This window comes from Garra rufa, chromosome 17, assembly GCF_049309525.1.
Source record: "Garra rufa chromosome 17, GarRuf1.0, whole genome shotgun sequence".
Taxonomy (NCBI): domain Eukaryota; kingdom Metazoa; phylum Chordata; class Actinopteri; order Cypriniformes; family Cyprinidae; genus Garra; species Garra rufa.
Genome location: NC_133377.1, coordinates 9202546 through 9224820, shown reverse-complemented (window position 1 = coordinate 9224820; position 22275 = coordinate 9202546). Strand labels below are relative to the sequence as shown.

The following is a 22275-nucleotide window of genomic DNA, read 5'->3' as shown; positions in this document are numbered from 1 at the left end:
AAAAGGGGCCTATCCAAATATAGGCAAAAGCCTATAAAGCCTAAATGAAAACTCAAAACTTCACGAAACCTGTTGAGCACATGAAACGTGTAATTCTAAACAAGCATGCAAAGTTTTAGGGAGATCGGACCACAACTGTCGCTATAACAGTCATAAACGTTAAAAAAACATATTTCTATGGTAAATTACCTGGATTTGCCAAAAATGCTTTTTTTAATCATTTATTTAGGTAGTTACAGGTAGTTGCAAAATAATATGTAATGTCTTTTTCATATGTGCTTACATGCCTTAAAGCACTTAAACCAATGTAATCACAGCTATATTTAGTTTTATTTTGGCTGGCCTCTATTCCTGAATTGCAGTCATTTTTCAAAATGTACTTTGTGTGGAATTTTTATGAAATCTGTATAGAGGAGAAAATACTGAAGCAGGCAGATGTAGGAAAAGACAAAAATGCTGGGGTTTATATGAATATATATCTGAGAGGAACAGACCGTGTTCAGAAATGTTTCAATGGCATTTTCTTTTCCTCTTACCTCCATAATGCATAAATAAGTAGTGTTTACAAGAGCAGCTGCTTTGTTTACAGTGGTAACCAAGGAAACTCTATATCGCTGCTGTACCATAAACACAAACTACATACTCTGTTGTACTAAACTCGTAATGAACCATGACTCCAAAACCGAGGTACGTACCGAACTGTGACTTCTGTGGTCTGTATTATTAATATACTAAAACAATCTAACTTCATCAAAAACACAGAAACTAAAATATTTTTTTCTAAATCCTCAGACATGCCTTGAAAGCCTGTCCGAAGGCAGTTTCCTCAAGAACTCAATTTTAATATCATAAGTCCTGATTACTTATGCAAATGAGCAACTTTCATTTTAATTTTTAATACAGGTCTACAAGTGGTGAATCAGAACTAATGGAACAATATGTCCTAGACAGATGAGACAGAGGTAGAGCCATTCGGTCACAATTCCAGACATGTGGAGAACAAAAAGTGCTTCGACTACTTTGATAAAAAAGACCCTCGCAGCAACTGTAAAGTGTGCTGGTGGAAGCTTTATTGGTTTGGGGTTACTTTCTGCCTCAGGCTCTGTCAGCTTGGCATCATAGGGTAAAGCATGAATCCCACATCGTACCAGAGGACTAAACCACACGAGACAGTCTGTCAAAAAGCTAAAGCTGAAATGTAGACATGTACAAAGCAGACCTTGCAATAAAATGACTCAAAACCCTCAAGCAAAACCACAAAAATAGTCTTGAAAAAGACAAAATACTGGGCTATCGATTGAAATCCAAGACCTCAACCTCATAGAAGTGGTGTGGGGGGACTTGAAACAGACTGTACATGCAAAAAAGCACAAAGTCAAGAGTTCTGCATGGAATATAAAGCAATGACTTGTTAACGTAGGGCACAGATACACTTAAAACACCTACAGCAAGCGACTTCTGCCATAAGCACACTAAAGCAGGTATTTTTCCACAGAAGACTGTTGCATCTCACTTTTTTTTACTCTTACTTTTTTGTTCAGGGTGAACGAAGTGTGCATATCTCTAGTTTAAAAAGTTTTACACCTAAAAATATCCATGGTGCTTTTGAAAAATATGATCAAAATGATACAGGCTTCAACAAGATGAAGACTTCAGTCATATAAGTGACCTAGAAACAGTTTTAAAGAGTGGTGCCATGTTAAGTTCACATTAACAACTGTGTACTACTAATTAATGAATTTCTATAATGGCATTAGAAACTGAAACCCTTTTTTTTTTTGCGTAGCGCTGCATCTGGTGTCATAAAGGCCAAGACTGTATCTGTCGATATGTCGTACTGGCCAATGAAAAAAAAAAAAAAAAAAAGAAGAAATATATACTAAGTGCAACATTAAGAATAGATATCCATATGTAAATATATCTTTTATTCTAAACTTATGTCCCAAAATGATTGATCTTAACAGTAAAAAGTGACAAAAACTAATGGGTTTATTAAAAAATCGAATTTAGTATGGATACGAGAGTGGCTTCTTCTGAACCCCAGTGTCTACTGAAATATTCAGTGAATTGTATTAAGTTTTCATGCACATGCAATTTTTTTCTCTTCAGTCATTTTTGAGAGTGTCTGAGAGCTGTGAAAAAAAGACACTGAGCTAAAAAAAACAATTCAAGCGTCGTTTCTCTGGCTTTGGCAAAATGATTACAGCTCTGGAGCTTTTGAACCCAGGAAAAACAGTGTTTTACCTGACACCTGTGCTACTCTCCAAATGGAGCGAGAACACTGATCGCAGAGTCTTTCATCATTTTGGAATTGAGCAGAAGCAACCATGCATACGGTCTACACCTGCTGTCCACACTCACTCTCATTTGCCCGTTATTATATCTGTGCCTGACAGTTTTCAGGGGGAAATAAATCATAAAATTACTTTTGTTTTGCTCACCTTGTAGTTGTTCAATGAGGGTCCATGCCATTCTGGAGCCTTGGGCGTCAAACACCACATGACCCTGAGAGAGAATAGAAATCTTTTTATATTGCTGTGTCTATTTTAATTAACTTCTATTTTTATTTCAGTTTTCATTTAATTGTAGTTTGACCCTGTAAATATTTAAATATGAAACCTTAGTTGGATAAATCTATATATTTTTTAAAATGGGACAGTTTACTGACACTTTTAAAGCAAATATAGAAAATGCTTGCATATATGTTTTTGTTTAGGATTATATTTGATATATATATATAGGATATAGGAGAATATAGAGCTTATTCAGAGTCCCAAACTGAGCAAATATATGTAATTTGGTGCAGTTGGTGATATTAATAACCAAAAACTAAAATGATCTTTATAACTATAACAGACTAGTTACATACAATGCATATAAATCAGTTGTCACTCTTTATCTTCCAATAAATATGTCTTAGTAAGATGATATTTAAATGTTTAGTTTTATGATCAAAGTTCAAGAAACATATAATCCAATGCAATACAATGATTATTACCAAATAAACATGATCTTAAATAGACCTGATCATATTTGACACTCAAATTTTAAGTTATCTTCAGTGTTCATCTTGAAACACTACTAACAATATAAAAGTAAGGTTTACTTTATAAGATGTACACAGATGTACAAGATTGAGTACAACTAATATTTTTAGTAGTTTTAATGATGTTGATAATTTGGAAATGTTGAATATTAAATATGATACATTCTTATAGATTTTTATTTTGACTAACATTTCTATCTTATCATTTTTTTAATTTTATATTTCAATTTTTTTTTCTATTTCAGTTTTAAACGTCTTATTTAAGTTAGTTACCAAGATAACATTTCTTATTTGTTTTTGTTTTTTATCTTTAATTTTTTTATGTTTAAGTTTGACTTTATTTTAGCTTCATTTGAATTAATAAAATGTCTTTTGTATTATATTTAATTTAAGGATTAGTTCACATCCAGAACAAAAATTTCCTGATAATTTACTCACCCCATGTCATCCAAGATGTTCATGTTTTTCTTTCCCCAGTCGCAAAGAAATTAAGGTTTTTAAGGAAAACATTCCAGGATTTTTCTCCATATAATGGACTTCTATAGTTCCCAATGAGTTAAAACTTCCAAATTGCAGTTTCAATGCAGCTTCAAAGGGCTCTACACGATCCCAGCAATGGAATAACGGTCTTATATAGCAAAACGATCTATCATTTTCTAAGAAAAAATAAAATTTCTATACTTTTTATCGACAAATGCTCATCTTGCAATAGCTCGACCTTGCGCATTTCATAATCATTCAAGCGTAACATAGGCAGAAATACCAACCCAGAACAAACGTGCAAAGAAAGTCAAACGCTCTTTACAAAATACGGTAAAACAACAATGTTGGATGATTTTGAATTTGGAGGATAAGATAGATAAGAGCTGGGATCATGTAGAACCCTTTAGAGCTGCACTGAAACTGCAATTTGAACCTTTAACCCATTGATCCCTATTGAAGCCCACCATATGGATAAAAATCCTGGAATGATTTCCTCAAAAAAATTAAATTCTCTGCGACTGAAGAAAGAAAGACATGAACATCTTGGATGGCATGGGGATGAGTAAATTATCTGGAAGTGAACTAATCCAACTAGTTGTTATTGTTGTAGCATATTAGTTTTTGTTGTGGTATTGGTACTGACTACTGAACTATTTGTGTAGCCAAGACTATCACTTACCGAAACTCCCTCGAAGGAGCTGGTGTTGAGGGCTCGGTAGATCTCGGCAGTAATGTCCTTGTTATTGTAATTGAAATCTTCTAATCTCCGTCCCTTCGCCTTCAAAGGCCCCACTGTCTTATTGAGAGCCAGAGCCAGAGCCCAAACTGCATCATATGCCAGAGGAGCTTCCTGAAACCCTCCAGTTTCCTCTGGATTCTTCCCACCCAGCTTGGACATCAGCTGCGCTAGGAACTCCTGCGAGGTCTGGATGAAAAGAGAAGACGAATGGTATCATCTGGCATGCATATGAATGCATACGCACATGGGATAAACTCAGTGCACTAACAAGAGCTTATGCCTGATGGATTTTAAGCACAACGTCATTGTCGCTACAAAAGCACCGAACTGAAAAAAGCGGCAGACTTCCGACGGCGAGAAAGCAGAGCGGGGTCAAGGTACGTTACAGTACAGTTCATCAGCGTGGGAGTGCATCATATAGACGGAGGTACTTTTCTCCTGGGTGTGAAATCTTCATTCACACACACCAGGACCTGAAGTGCTAAAAATAAACTCCCGCTTTCTCACACACTCTGAAGATGTTCCATGTCATTAAGGGGGTACTGGGAAAAGAAATAGAGTTGGCGCGCTCTTATCGTGCCGGCATATGAAAACCGATTTCCATGACATTTTTCACACCTTATAGAAACAGCTGAGGCACCTTCCTCGCTTCAAACAGGTGCGTTTTAGGAAATGAGCCAAGCTGCAGATGGGCATCTGGTGATTGCTTGATGCAAATAGAAACTGCGCGTCAAGAAGCATTTCGTCTCTCTTAAAATTACACCCTCAAAGTCAGGGACGGTATAAGCGAGGATGAGGGGAACAAATTACGGTGATGTTGAGCCAATTTAGCATGGCCATCTTATCACAAATTGGCCTGTCCAACATGACAGTTTTTTTTACGTCAGATGTGAAGCATAGGTGTCTGGATACGTGCCCAGATTGCTCCGGATCCAGGAAAACAGCAGGGACATGTGCGTCGAGCCAATTCCCAGCACAGAGCACCGGAGTTGGGTGGGCTCCAGACAGCATCCCCTGGAGCTCACACCTGTCCATCCAGCTCTCCCAGGGGCACAGCAGTTGGACCTGAGCGCTCTGACCCTTGCGGGACTCTTCGGGTTTTCGGATCTCAGAATAGCGCATGCAGAGCTAAAGATATGACGGTAGGTTATGGGCCGTTCCCAGTGGGGAAACGAGTTTGTTATCTAAACAGAATGAAGCTTGTGTACGGCAGGCTAATCTGAGGATGATGTCATTGTAAAGTGTGCAGCATATGGGAACACACGGGACACTGGTGGACAGTCATTATGGGTTTTTCAATGGCCGATGAGGACATGTGGAGAGCACGGTGGCTGATGGCCAACATATTCAGAACATACAGTAATTCACTGATGCGAAATAAGAGAAAAATTTTCTTATTCTACAAAATATTAACTAATGAAGATTCTTAGTGTATTCTATGCAAATGCTAAGGTGTTTTAAGAGGAGACACTGCAGGTTTTTTCATGCACCTGTCAAGTTTGAGATTTTGGGCTTTTTGGTTTTCATAAAGTGTTTTTTCAGACTAGTGGAAAGCAAACATTGAAAAGACACTGTTAAGTATTTCTTTTATAGCACTTTTATCTATTTGTGTCAACAGATTTCAATTACAATATATATTTTTAAAGGCTGTTTTCTCAAATTGAGATTTTTTTCTCCTACACTGAGCCATAAATCTCTACTTCAGTAGCACTTACACACACCAAACTTTACATTTGTATTCGTCTATATCCAGAAGGTTTTTACAGAAGGATTTGTTATACAACATTTTATTTCTCAAAAATTTTTAGAAATATATTTTCTGTCTGTTCTAAGTATTTTCTGAATTATGCAGTGACAAAATGATACACCCAAAATTTACCCAAGAATTTTGAAACTGACTTCATCCAGTGTTTAGATTTTTGTACTAGAAATGTATGCAAATTAGTGCATATTTCATTAAATAATGCCTCAATTGCATATTTAAATCTAACATTTTAGATACAAAAAATGTTTGCAATTATCAATCAATCAATCAACTTGTCAGGTAAGGTAATAACTATTAGTTAATTTTTTTAACCTGCAGTGTCTCGCCTTAAGTGGTTGTTGGAGTGTTATGCAACTTTCGGAATGTAAAAGCTAGTCTGTTGCTATGTGGTTTCTATAGTATTTTCAAAATGTTTAGGTAATTTACAGTCTTTGTATGAAGATTGTTTTGAGCTTATTATCACAATCCAGTTGCTAGGTGGATACTAGGGTGTTCTAGGTGGTTGTGTACTCTCTCAAGTTAAAAAAGCCCAGCCAACTGTATATGTCTTTATTATATTCTGATCTCTAGATATGGATTGTGTTCCCATGGAAGCTCAGTTCTGCCACATGATTAAAAAAAAAGTATCTTAACAATTTTTCCTATGAACACAAACAAGTTCACATATCTCACAATTCTGACTTTTTTTCTTAGAACTGTGAGATATAAACTGACTTCTATTCTGACTTTATAAGTTTATATCTCACAATTCTGACTTTATAACTTTATGAAGTCAGAACTGACATATAAAATCTCAAATATATAATATAAACTTGCAATTCTGTGTTCACAATTCTGACTTTATTTCTCGCAATTCCGAGTTTATGTTTTACAGTTTTGATGTTTTCTTACAATGGCGAGTTTGTATCTCACAATTCTGACTTTATAACTTTATAAAGTCAGAATTGACAGATAAATTCGCAATTCTGTGAGTTTGCAATTCTGACTTTATTTCTCGCAATTCCGAGTAGCGTTCACAATTTTGACGTTTTCTCACAATTGCGATTTTGTATCTCACAATTCTGACTTTATAACTTCATAAAGTCAGAATTGACAGATAAATTCTCAAATATATAATATAAACTTGCAATTTGGTGAATTTGCAATTCAGACTTTATTTCTCCAATTCCAAGTTTGTTTTACAATTTTGACATTTTCTTACAGTGGCGAGGAGTTTGTATCTTACAATTCTGACTTTATAGCTTTATAAAGTCAGAATTGACAGATAGATGTGCAATTCTGTGAGTTTGCAATTCTATCTCACAATTCTGACTTTATACCTTTGCAAAGTCAAAACTGACAGATACATTTTTAAATATATATTATAAACTCGCAATTCTGTGAGCTTGCGAGTTTGCAATTCTAACTTAATAACTCACAACTGCAAGTTTGTCTCACAATTATGAATTTTTCTTGCAATTCCAAGTTTATATTTTGCAATTTTGCAATCTCTCAATTCTGACTTCATAACTTTATAAATTCAGAATTGACAGGTAAATTGCAAATATATAATACAAACTCAAAATTCTGCGAGTTCGCAGTTCTGACTTTTATATCTTTCTGAGATTATATCTCACAATTCTGACTTCATATCTTTATATCTAAATTGATATCAATTTTCAAATATATAACAACTTGAAATTTTTACATTTTCTTACAATGTTGAGTTTATATCTCACAATTCTGACTTTATATCTTTATATCTAAATTGATACAAATTTTCAAATATATAGTATAATAGTTATAGTTTGTAAGTTCGCAATTCTAACTTTATAACTTGCAAATGCAAGTTTATATCTCGCAAATGTGAATTTCTTGCAATTCCAATTTTATATCTCATAATTTTGAGGTTTACTTATAACTGCAAGTTTATATCTCAAAATTCTGACTTTATAACATTATAAAGTCAGAACTGAGAAATACTTTCACAAATATATAATATAAACTCACAATTCTGCAAGTTCACAATTCTAACTTTATAACTCACAATTCTGAATTTATATCTCACAATTCTGAGTTTATAACTTTATAAAGTCAGAACTGACAGATAAATTCAAAAATATATAATTTAAAGCCATAATTCTGACATATATGAGTTTATATCTAACAATTCTGAGAAAAAAACAGTGTGAGATGTAAACTCGCAATTGCGAAAAAAAGAGAGTTTAATTGAGAGACCGCTTGAGTCCACAGCACAAATGCTGAATGGTCTGGGCCTAGCCACAGAACACAAACTGAACAATTCTTTTAATTATAAATCAGGAAATAAAGATTATTCAGGCCCACTCACCAGGTTAGAGGCCCCTCGCACCGTCTCAGGATTGAGCATGACTATCTCAGTGGTCACATGACCCTCCACAGCTTCTGTCATCTGCTCCACAGTGCAGTTGATGGATGGGTCTTTGATCTTGAACCAGTTGTCAGCGTACCAGCCAATGAGAAACCACACATACTTTTTCCCATACAGCTTCTCCTTATAGACCTATAGTTGGGTTGTGTGAAACAGGGCAGGTTAGGGAATGGCTTGAGCCAAGAATGAAAAATGAACAGAAACACCATGTTGCCCCCTTGACATTGACAAAGATTAATAATGCTCAGCTGGACGGCTGATTACCGACCTCACAAAACACTTTCCTGGCTTCCGTTTCGTAAAACAGGCCCACAATGATGCGAGCATCTTGCCTCTGTAGGAGCAGAGTGAGAACTGATGATTAGAACAAAGCAATGAATGCAACAATTTGCAAAAGTCAGTGAATTAGCATCAGAGGGAGGGTCCTTTGAGTATTTGAGAGTGCTGCTATGCATAACGCTGCAGTAATTTTGGTTTGGACAAGCAGTCCAATCAGTGCTCCTTTCCCCTCTCAGTGGTGTGCTATATTCCAGGTTACCATGGTTCCTCTGGTGGTACTCCATTAATCTTGAGCACCAAAACTAGGGCGGCACACATGGCAGGCCTTTGCTAAACAGGCAGCCAGGGGCCCAGCCGTCACTGGAGAGAGCAGGATGGGGAGGCAGTAGGACTGGGGGGGGAACAGATCATCTGACCCATGTTCCAATTAAAATGATTCCTCTCAAGAATGAGATCAGATCCCCACACTTTTGCATTTTACTCCCGGACTTCAATGACGTCCTTTGGTGTGACAAAACCAGAGATAGCAATAAAGGTGTGTGTGTCTGTTTTTGGGGAATCTTCAAGGCAGAATAAAAGGGCAACATAAAAATCTATGTTTTGCTTAAAGTAAAATAAAGCTTATTTTAGAGACATCCAATTTTGTATGGTTGTATTGATTTTCATGACATTTACATTTTATTACATTAACATTAACACATTTCCCACAAATCCTATATATATATATATATATATATATATATATATATATATATATATATATATTAATACAATTATTTATTTTCTATACATACTATATAACCTATATAAAAATGTATAACCTATTTATTTAAATAATAAAAAATTAATGAATGACAGTATAAAATAAATATTATTAAATATAAATATTATTAACGAATATATATTTTTATACTGTCATTCCTTTATTTATATTTTTTATTTATTATTTAATTTATTTATTATTTTTTATTTTTTATTTGTTTTGTTTTAATATATTTACCCATGTATTACTTATTTATTTACAAAACCTTTAAAATAAAACTTTATTTATTTATTTAGAAGAGGGTGGGCTTATAGGTTTAATATGTTTTTGTTAATGTTTATTGAAGAATATAATAATATTTATTATTATTATTATTGGCTTTGGTATTACAGTATTATTATAGGCTACTGTAATACCAGAGAGTCATAGAATATATATATGAAAATTAATTAAATTATTTATTTTGTTTACATATATAATCTATATTAACATTTATAACCTATTTAAAAAAATAATAATAAATGAATAAAATAAATATTATTAAATATAAATATTATTAAAGAATATATATTTTTATGCTTTCATTCCTTTATTTATATTTTTATTTATTATTTAAATATAATAAATATTTATATTTATATATTATATATATATAAAATATATATATACTGTATATATATATATATATAAATATATATATATATATATATATATATATATATATAAATAAAATATTTATTATATTTAAATAATAAATAAATAAAAAAAATATTAATTTATTTTTGTTGTTGTTTTTATATATTTACCCATTTATTACTTATTTATTTACAAAAACTTTAAAATATAACTTTATTTTTTACGTTTTTTTTAAGAGGATGGGCTAATAGGTTTATATGTTTTGATTAATGTTTATTGGAGAATAAAATAATATTTATTTTACAAATCTTTGTATTATGGTATTATTATAATACTGTAAAACTAGACAGTAATAGAAAATAATTGAATAATTGAATAATTTATTTATCTATTTAGATAGATAGATAGATAGATAGATAGATAGATAGATAGATAGATAGATAGATAGATAGATAGATAGATAGATAGATAGATAGATAGATAGATAGATAGATAGATAGATAGATAGATAGATAGATAGATAGATAGATAGATAGATAGATAGATAGATAGATGTCCTTTCATTGTATTCATCTGATTTTGTGGTTAAATTTGACCTTGATGTGTTTTGATGAGATTTCACCAATTATGAAACAAGTTTCATTCAATGACAGCAGCTCTACTGAAGACTGAAGTGTTGTTATGCAGCTCAGGTCAGATCAATGTTTATTCGATTCAGTTCAATAACAGTCCCAAAATTCATTATTTATGAACTAATTCGATTCAGCTATAAAGCAGTAGACAGCAGTGTCATTATTCAGCTCAATTCAGTTTTTTTGTTCTTATCCGATAGTGTCAGTGCCATCAAACTGATGATATTACTGAATATTAAGTGTCTTTGTGTGTCTGACATCTGTCTGAGAACAGTGCTGATCTGATTTCTCTAACCTGGCACTGACAGCAACACCTGTACACCTCCATGGCAGCGAGGTCATAAATGAAATGAGTGAAAGTGAAAGCACCTTGAGGTTCTTGACGGCCACAGCAGGATCCGTGAGGAAGCTTTGCCTCACGCTGATCTCAATGCCTGCCTCCTTCACCCTCTGTTCTAGATCATCCAGAGTCTGAGAGAAAGAGAGAGAGAGGACGAGATTAAAGGAGAACAGAGGGTAAGTAAAGAGCACGGAGACAAGAAAACCATCCGCAGACAGACGGGAGGTAATGCCGGGTAGAAAAAGCAAGAGACAGGGAAAAAATATTATTGCGGCAGAGAGGCAGAGATAAGACAGGCATGGAGAAAGAAAATGAGGGGAGAAAGAAAATTAGAAAGAGACTGGCAGATTTAATTTCTTTTGTTGGGACTTGTCTACTGTTTACCATTCTGGGAGTACCAATAAAACAAGCGTGTAAATTTTAATACAGTCTGTATAACCTCAGGCTGCAGAGTGCAGGAAGAAACAAAGGAACTGAGCCAAGTTTATATCAGCTAGAGCCCACAATCCCATATCCTAGATATTGTCTTCTACAGCATTTTACCTACATAGCATACAAAACAACTATATGTTATACCCTGAAGTAAAACACAGCCTCTCTGAGTTGCACGACTCAGATATCAGACATCAGGTATTCACAGCATAGTGTTTTACAAGGAATGTTTCTGTCCACACTAGAAGGAAAAATCTAGCCAAGATGTTAACATAAATCAAAATAGATTCTTTCTTTTAAAAATAAACTGCTATAATCAGATCACAGTAGTCAAAAGTTAGTGCAGTTTTGATGTGAGGGAGGTTTTTTGTGTTTTTAGCTCTTTCAGAATGATTTAAATTGATTCCATACACAATATAATTGTTAAAAATAAATTCCATTTGTTTATATTCATGTATAGGATTATTTACAGATCTTCGTTTATCTTCACAAATTAAGATATTTTTGATGAAATCCGAGAGCTTTCTGACCCTGCATAGAGAGCAACACAACTGACACGTTCAAGGCCAAGAAAGGTAGTAAAGACATCATTAAAATAGTCCATGTGACCATAATGATATAAATCTACACTAATATTTTTTGTCTGCAAAGAAAACAAAAATAATGACTTTATTTAACTATTTCTTCTCTTCTGTGTAAGTCTTTGCCGTGCAAGAGTATGAATGTGTACCGACTGACAGGGAAGAGAAGAAATTGTTGAAAAAATTTGTTATATTTGTTTTCTTTGCACAAAAAATATATTCTGGTAACATTTTTGTTCATAACATTATGGTTGATCCACTAATTTTAACAATGTCCTTACTACCTTTCTGCTCCTTTAATGTGTCAGTTGTGTTACTGTCTATTCCGGGTAAGAAAGCTCTCGGTTTTAATCAACAATATCTTAATTTGTGTTACAAAGCAGAATGGTCTTACAGGTTTGAAACAACATGAGAGTGGGCAATTAATGGCAGAATTTCCATGTATGTTTTTATGTTTAAATATGTTATTTTAATGATCAAAGATGAGTTTTAAGGGTTAAAATTTGCAAGTAATTTTGCTATAACTTTATCTGTAAGTCACTTTGGATAAAAATGACTGCTAACCCTTGTGAAAAATAAATATACTAAAATGTATTTGAAATATGTTTTTTATATTTAATGCTAATTATAATGCATACAGTGAAATACATTTACATATTTATGTACTTATATCCTGCAATTGTAGTTTTGGTATACTAAACTGGTATACTTAAAGTATTACTAATTTTGTACTTGATGCACTTTAACTGTGTGGAAGTAGTGCTGAAGTCCAAATAAAGATATACTGAAGTACAGTTGAGGTCAAAAGTTTACATACACCTTGCGGAATCTACAAAATGTTAATTATTTTACCAAATTAAGAGGGATCATACAAAATGCATGTTTTTTTTTTAATTCAGCACTGACCTGAATAAGATATTTCACATACAATACATGAACATATAGTCCACAAGAGAAAATACTAGTTGAATTTATAAAAATGACCCCGTTCAAAAGTTTACATACACTTGATTCTTAACACTGTGTTGTTTCCTGAATGATCCACAGCTGTGTTTTTTGTTTGTTTGTTTAGTGATAGTTGTTCACGAGTCCCTTCTTTGTTAAAGTTAAACAGCATTTTCAGCATTTTTGTGTATTTGAACCCTTTCCAACAATGACTGTATAACTTTGAGATCCATCTTTCAACACTGAGTACAACTGAGGGACTCATATGCAACTATTATAGAAGGTTCAAATGCTCACTGATGCTTCAAAAAGAAACACAATGCATTAACTTATTTTTTCTTCTGGGAAACATGTAAGTATCTTCTGTAGCTTCTGAAGGGCAGTACTTAATGAAAAAATATGATATTTAGGCAAAATAAGAAAAATGCACACATCTTCAACTATTATTTTCTCTTATGGACTACATGTAAACTTCATTTGTGTGAAATATCTTATTCAGGTCAGTACTAAATAAAAAATATCCTGTTATTTTTGTAAAATAAATAACATTTTGCAGATTCTGCAAGGTGTATGTAAACTTTTGACCCCAACTTTATATCTGATTGTGCTAAAGTTGAACTATTGCAAGTATACTTCAGGTACAATTTAAATATCTTGCATTTAAGCACGAAAATTAGTCAAAAATCATGCCATCCTCATCAATAATGACATTAAAACACATTTTATGCACAATATTAGAAAATATGCATTGTGCACAAGTACTTCTCCAAATAAAAGTTTAATTATAATTTTTATATCACTACGTCTCAAGCCATATGTCAGTAAATACGTTAACAGATTTGAAGTATGAAATAAAAGTATTTTAAATATTAGTGACATAATGTCATCAGTGATTTGAAATTAGTGACAACTTCCCCTAATCTTTGTCAGAAAAAAGTAGGCAGACCACAATAGCTCAAGGCCACATACTGTATGATTACAACAAGAGACGCAATATCAACTAGTTGACTTTAAACTTGACTTTAAATGTTTTCTGCACCAAAACTCACCAACTGAACAATAAAACAAGACGTTTTATCTTGGAGAAAATAATGCAGAAGTTTCCATGCAATGAAAGCGTTTTATTTCAGTTGAGGTCATGCAGATAAGGTGGCAGCTGTGAAATACGATCAAAAGCCTTGAAAAGCTGTTTGAAAATAGTTTGAGGGTGTTACAGATGAAACAGAGAGCGAATGCACCCATGGCACTCAAGAACACTGCTCCACTGTCAATATTAATTTAAAGAAACAACAATTAAATATTTAATATGTACAATACAGTACTTATTTACTGTTTTAGCATTAAAAGGGGTCTGCTTTTTCAATTTTTGAATTTTAGTCAGTGTGTGGGGTCTATGTTTGGGCATAAAAAACATCTACAAAGTAAAAAATCTCAAAGTCCACTCCAAAGGGAGATATTTAGTTAAAATTTTTGTATATGACTTTTTCTTTCAGACGAATGCAATCTGAGTTATATTAAAAATAATACTGGCACTCTCAAACTTTAGAACAGCATAGATTGGTGTTTCTCTCCATCAGTAAAAAACAAGTCCAATAAAGTGCATTGATCCATAATAAAAAATGCTTCACATGGCTCCAGAGGTGTCAATAAAAGCCTCCTTTAGTGATCCGATGTGCTTTTGTAAGAAAAATATCTACATTTAAAAAATAAGAATCACTTTAATGCACTTGCGCAGTTGTACACGGAACTTGCTGCTTTGGGCAAGTACTGAAACACCATCTAAGCTGTGCACCAATCACAACGCAGTGGGACTGCTAACCAATCACAATACAGTTTTTCGGACGACTCGCCTTCATCAAACCCGGAACTAAAGCTATTGTAATAATGTAAATTATGTGAAAAATAATGCGTTTTTCGAAACCACCAAGCATGAGAGCATGTTCTAGTGCACCCCAAAACTAAATAAAGACTTTGTAAATAAGCATAATAGGCTCCCTTTAAAATCTATTATTGGCCAACTAAAACAATTCACGATTTAAAAGTCATATTTCAGGTCAAGATCAATGCAAACAGATTTTGTAATAAGAAACAGGGCGAACGTAGCAGAAGAAAATGTTTTCATGATGCTACATCAAAATGTAATAATCCAGCTATGAAACAATTTCCTTTTTTTGCTGACATCATAAAGGCTGCTTATTTTTTCAACCACACTACTAAATGCAAACTCTGGTATGAAATACCGACCTGACATGATCCACTGAATTTGCATTGGATAAAATTAAGTGGGGCCAACATTTTTTCCCTCACTGATTATGCTGGTTCACTTTAAAATAGAAGTTAATTGGGTTTTGAATGTCATTTCATGCTTTAATAGCACTTTAATGCATAACTGTGCGGAGCAGGACTTTGGGCCAATGGGAATTCAGAGTGGGCGGGGTTACCCAAAGGACAATAAACATGTGACCAACACAATACACAGCTGAACTCCACCAAATCTTGCACAATTACTGCCTTTAAAACATCTGTACTTATTAACAGCTCACTTACAGAGGTGAAGACTTCAGTGGTCTGTTGGATGGTGGCGATCTTGGTCCACTTCCACTTCTGGAAGAGCTGCACGCGGGTGGGGTTGTGCAATGTGGCTGAGGGGTGCGTGCGGAAGAAGGTGGGGAATCGCTGACGGTTGGAGAGAGCTGGTGAACTGGATCCATAGGACAACTGCAAGCAAATATCAATGGTCATGAGAAACGAGCAACAGAAATACATTCACACATCACCACCGTACAGACACTGAGACCTTCAAAGAAAATTAGAAACAAGCTAGTGAAGAAAAATGTGTGATAAAATCACCCGTAGGAAAACCAGGACCCAAGAGGCTAAATTATCTCCTGCTGGGTTGATCACAGTTCACTCAGAACAGCTTTATTTAACATTGGGGAATATAGTGTGTCAGACAGCCTGTGATAAAGTTAAAATCCAAAACAGAGGTGTAAAATGTGAAAAAAGAAAAAAAGGGGGTTTATATTGCAACATTTTCTGTTTTAAGCGCAGCACCGAAATCAGTCAGTCAAATCAAATGACAGCAGAGGGTTTTTTAGCTATTTTGCCAATAACTCAATGTCATTCCCAGATGGGTTGAGATGTCGTTGAGTGACAGATCTGCTGAGGGGGATGAAAAAGGGAGGGTTTCAAGGCCAGCAGGAGAGTATATAGGTCAAAACTCATATGTGAAGAGAAAAAGCTCTCAACAGATATAAAAATAGAGCAGAACATGAAAAATAAAAAGACGAAAAAAAAAGATGAAGATGAGGCAGTGGGAGTGCACTTCAAAGACGAGCCAAAAGCGAAATAAAATGACATAAATATCTGATCCAAAATGTCTGGAAGCCATTTCACTGATTTTGGGTATTTGAACGAAGCGCCGCATGTTCTGAAATGGGAATGCATTTAGGTAGCTCATCTCCACTGTGGTATAACGTTTTCAGTGATGAGACCTGTTGGAGAGTTCAGTTTTTTGATGAACAGAGTCATACAGAAGCTACCAAAACCAAATGTAGGGGACTACAGGTATGTTCACCTTCTTCAATGATTTTTTTTTAAGTAATGTAATTAATCCTGCTCTCTGATGAGCGCATACAATTCATACACATCCTGTCTGACAGACCTCAGAAAGACTAAGAAAAACTAAACAAATTGCTGTAAGTCAGTGATTGGCTTATGTTTTTGAATGTCTCTGCAAATCTTTATAGCCTATGCGATTAATTCAACAAATTAAACTGAATATTATGTAATTCTCATCTATACGACCATTCAAAAAAGTCTTTATAGATAGTTTTAAATGTTTTTCAAAGAAATCTCTTATGCTCACCAAGGCTGTATTTATTATATTGTGAAAAATGATTACAATATAAAATAACAAATGTTTAATTTTTTACACTACCAGTCAAAAGTTTTTGAACAGTAAGATTTTGTAATGTTTTTTAAAGAATTCTCTTCTGCTCACCAAGCCTGCATTTATTTGATCCAAAGTACAGCAAAAACAATAATATTGTGAAATACTTTTACTATTTAAAATAACTGCTTTCTATTTGCATTTATTTTAAAATGAAATTAATTCATGTGATGCAAAGCTGAATTTTCTTCTGTGTCACATGATCTGTCAGAAATCATTCTAATATGCTGATTAGCTCCTTGCGAAACATTTATTATTATTTTTATTATTATCAATATTTAAAACAGTTGATTAAATTTTTTCAGGATTCTTTCATGAAGATCCAAAGATAAGCATTTATCTGTAATAAAAATCTTCTCTAACATTATACACTATATCATTCAAATGCTTTGAATCAGTATAATTTTTCTTTCTTTGGGAAAGAAATTATAAAACTAATACTTTTATTTAGCAAGGATGCTTTAAATTGATCAAAAGTGATGATAAAGACATTTACAATGTTACAAAACATTTCTATTTCAGATAAATGCTCTTCTTCTGAACTTTCTGTTCATCAAAGAAACCTGAAACAATTCAACTCAGCTGTTTTCAACATAATAATAATAATAAAAAATGTTTTTTGAGCAGCAAATCAGAATATTAGTATGATTTCTGAAGGATCTTGTGACTGGAGTAATGATGCTAAAAATTCATCTTTGAAATCACGGGAATAAATAACACTTTAAAATATATTCAAATAGAAAATTTTAAATAGTAAGGATATTTCACAAATGTACTGTTTTTGCTGTAAAATACTTTTTTAAAAAGCATTAAAAATCTTACTGTTCAAAATCTTTTGACTGGTAGTGTATATAATAAATATAATTTATTCCTTTGATGCAAAGCTGAGTTTTTGACTCCAGTCTTCAATGTCACATGATTCTTCAGAAATCATTCTAATGTGCTGATTTGCTGCTCAAGAGACATTTCATATTATTATTAATGCTTAAAACAGCTGTGCTGCTTAAAATGTTTGTGGGGAAAAAAATTCAGATTCTTTGATGACTAGAAAATTAAAACGAACTACATTTATTTAAATTACATTTTTTTTTTTTTTTTGGTCTTTACTGTCACTTTTGACCAATGTAATGCATCCTGCTGAATACTAGTATACAGTTGTTGTTTTTCACGAAAAAGAAAATCTTACTGACCCCAAACTTTTTAATTGTAGTGTATATTTAGATATAATTTTATTTATGCATGCATGCATTCACATAGTCTCCAACAGTTCAAATTATGAAGAAACACATATTCTAAATAAAAAGAAACTCAGCAAACCAGCATTACCCCAAAACGATCAAAAGTGAGACACGCTATAATTTTCTCAACTCTCTGATTGCAAAATAGGGTGTTAATTTCATAACTCTTGTGTTTTTCTCTACATCCTTGCAATAAACAACCCCTACTGAAATCTGTGAATTCACAGCCTTCTCTATGCCTCTTCGGGAACTTTTTTGTTTACCTGATATATAACCACTAGACTGAACCACCTCATTTCTACAGTACCTACATGTACCATATGAACTATATAAAGTCAAATGGCTTTCACTTGCCAGTCTGAAATATTTAGTGGATACCTAAACAATCCAATGCTTGTGGCAGAAAAAGAGCAGAACTCACCACAATGAGGTTCCACATGCGTGCGGCTTCGGCCACCAGTGTTGACACAGAGCTGCAGCCTGGCATCAGGACGATCTTTAGGGGCTCCGTGTATAGCAGGTCATACAGCAGCTTTGTGGCCTCACCCGGATCACACTGAGAGCAGAGAGGAAACTTTTAAATATGTGACCAAATGTGTCCAAATGAAGTTTTTAGCAATGCATATTACTAATCAAACATTATGTTGTGATATATTTATGGTAGGACATTTACAAAGTATTTTCATGGAACATGATCTTTACTTAATATCCTAATAATTTTTGGCATAAAAGAAAAATATATAATTCTGACCCATACAATGAATTTTTGGCTATTGCTACAAATATACCTGTGCTACTTAAGCCTGGTTTTGTGGTCCAGGGTCACATATATAATCTATATTCAGATTTGAAGCACAGCTGTCATTATTCATGAGGCATCCTGTCACTCAAAACATGCTCAAAACTGCAGACCTCGACAGAAAAAAGCACACATTTCACACTGTATCTGCATTCGCTGACCCAGTATATGGAGAGAGACTTCATTTCATACTAAATCACATAAGCGGAGATAAATATGCATGGGACAGCAGAACAGAAATGAGCAGAGACAGATAAAGCAATAAATACATACAGAGGACAGCTGGAATCCTCCAAGGACACATGCATTTGCTCATATACACAGCGAAAATACAATGTTTGTTTGCTAGACATGTACTCTCATCAGTCTTTAACCCGACGCTGACAATCAGCATCTTTTTTTCCCCCGTTTGTCTTAAAATTACTGTCAATGAGAAATCAATATCTCATTTAAATGATAATAGTAGGTTAAAGCCACAATTGATCATGTGTTGAGAGCAAACTGAGCTGCAGCCAGTGGCCTTGAGCACAGCCAGCATTTCTAAAGCTGGGCCTTCGCCGTGTTTCTGTTGTTTTGGGAACAAAGAAAAGCTTAAACAGGAGCAAAACCTAGAATGAATAAAAACAAACATGCGTTTAAAATGATTCAAGGCTTGATTGGTGCAATCACTAAATTCAATTGGCAGAACCCTGTGGCGGCTGACTGCTCTTTACTTATTGGCGTCTAATCTGGCGTCCTTATCCCGACGCATCTCCATTTTTGCGTCTCCCGATGCTTTTAATTTCTTCTAAACCTGCTGCTAAATTACTCCAATTATTTAAATTGCAACAAAAGAAGCATTTTAGTGAAAAAAAAAAACTGCTTTTGTTTTCAGAATTACAATGATTTCCTGTGAAAAGACAGAAATTAATGTGACACTCCACACAGTTCTGTGAGAGCGTTTCTCTATTGTGGACACATGCCTACACATTCTTTTTAAAGGGGTCATATGATGCAGTTTCTTGTTTTCCTTTGTCTTTGGAGTGTTACAAGCTATTTGTGCATAGATAAGATCTGTAAAGTTGCAAAGCTTAAAGTCTCAAAACCAAAGAGATATTTATTATAAAAGTTAAGACTCAGCCACACCTCTTTAAAACGGCTTGTCCACGTCACAGGGTGAGTAGATTAACATAACACCGCCCATATTTATATGGAAAGAAAGAAAGTGCAACTTTTACCGGCTATAGTAGTGTTGCAGCCGCCATGTTGTGGAGATACAGTGTGTTTCATTGCGAAAGCTAAAGTACTTTGTTTGGCCTTCCAAATGAGGACACAACTAGAAATCAGTGGTTAAGTTATATTTACAACACTGTTCCGAAACGCAAATATTCGAGTGGGTGCTGTGCACTTAACGGAGGACTGTTTCCTGAACCTGGGAGAGCAGCTCACAATGCCAGCTGTACACAAAGGGTTAAGGCTATAAAGTGGGGCAATTCCGATGTTGAAAGGACAGTCCAGTGCTTCTGACTCACAGCCTGTAAGTATGTTTTCATATTTAAAGAATTCAGTACTGACTATTCAAACGCGAGTTTTAAGCAGTGTAGAGTAGTGCTTGTTGTTTCACATTCTACGATTGAAAATGCAGACATGGTGTGACGCATAAAAATCTGCCAATCAGAGAACAACTCAATTTCCATCAACGATGAGTTTTGTAAAAAATCGAAGCGTTTCAGAAAGGCAGGGCAGAGAGGAGCAACAATAATGTACAGTATGTGGAAAATAATATGTTTTTTGAACCTCAAACTGCATAAACACATTGCATAACAACAAAAACACAAGATAATGCTCTTTTTAGCAACATCATATGACCCCTTTAATAAAGTAAATAAAATGAGAACAATTGTACTTAATGATTCAGGCATAAGTCCTCCAGAGAGAGTCCTCCTGCAGACTCTCTCCAGACTCCCTGGGGGTCGTCAGCAGAATCGTATCCCCAGAATGGAGACTTTGTTGGGGCTCTGAATCTCCTCCCTGTCCTGACTTTCCAACCCTGAGGGAAGCCATGCGTGAGCCTCACTCTTTAAACGCACCTGGGTCCCACTGAATCAAAACTACAAGAACTGAATTCTGATTTGTGACTGAGACTGATCGTGTAAGGTTGTAACTGAACAGAAAACAAAACACATTTTAACTGGTTCAATAAAAAATACTAAGCATAAAAGTCTTATTTCAAAAACAACAGAATATCTTACCAACCCCGCTTTCGAACGGTAGTGTATAATTATTAATTAACATTATATAAACATCCAATTAGTGAGCGAGTCAAATGTTAACTGCTCTAATGGATTCAGCAGATTCAGTTCATTAGATTGATGCAAACTTGTATCTGATTTCATTAGTCTTTTAGACCAATCCATTAAAAGAAGTGACTTAAATCGTACCACATTTGCTATTCTATTGTTTCTGCAAGACAACATAATAGAAAGACAGTTTCTCAGTCAGCTAAAACATTTTTCTTAACCTTGGTGCTGTAGAAAAGAAGCGCAGCAAATACTAGTATGAGAGCTAATAGGGACTAGGGAACTAGGGCTGAGCTTTACTAAATATTAATAAAGCTTATAAAATCTAAACAAAACTCAGAGATGTTATTAAAAAATCTTGTCTCAAATACACTCATTCAGGACAAGAAAGGATTGCAAAACTAGTTTAATGACACTCTTTTGGAGACTTAATTGCCTAATTAAAAGCACATAAAATGATCAGGATATTAAACAACACAGCATTCTTGCAGTTCACACAGTAGCAAAAAGTCATGGGCTCAATTCCTAGGGAATGCATGAACCAATAAAATGTATACTTTAAATAAAATGCATGTCACTATGAATAACATGTAATGTCCAAGCTATTTCACACAGTTGTAGGAGCCAAATTAAGAGTATAGCCCTTTATGCCCTTAACCTAGCAGGAAATAGTTATTAGTGTTTGATGGTGTTACTGGCTTTGCCAAAACAGTTTTTCAATGGGAAGAAAGTCGCTTAGTGTCACATTTAGTTCTTATTTGTGACCCTGGACCACAAAACCAGTCATAAGTAACATGGGTATATTTGTAGCTATAGCCAATTAAATACAGTACACTGTATAGGTCACAATGATTTTTTCTTTTATGCCCAAAATCATTAGGATATTAAGTAAAAATCATGTTCCATGAAGATATTTAGTAAATTTCCTACCATAAATATATCAAAACATAATTTTTGATTAGGAATATGCATTGCTA

At 34.0% G+C, this 22275-nt stretch overlaps 1 protein-coding gene across 2 annotated transcripts in view; it reads right to left on the bottom strand.

Annotated features, from left to right (window-relative positions):
• The window catches only part of gabbr1b (gamma-aminobutyric acid (GABA) B receptor, 1b), a 113201-nt gene that overhangs the window by 59258 nt on the left and 31668 nt on the right, over nt 1–22275 (bottom strand). For both annotated transcript variants that reach the window (XM_073821829.1, XM_073821828.1), the window contains 7 exons: nt 18642–18776; nt 15578–15748; nt 11102–11203; nt 8691–8756; nt 8363–8554; nt 4209–4454; nt 2442–2505 (listed from right to left, as the gene is read on the bottom strand). In XM_073821829.1, the coding sequence (XP_073677930.1) occupies nt 2442–2505; nt 4209–4454; nt 8363–8554; nt 8691–8756; nt 11102–11203; nt 15578–15748; nt 18642–18776 (976 nt within the window). The remainder of the gene's footprint in view (nt 1–2441; nt 2506–4208; nt 4455–8362; nt 8555–8690; nt 8757–11101; nt 11204–15577; nt 15749–18641; nt 18777–22275) is intronic.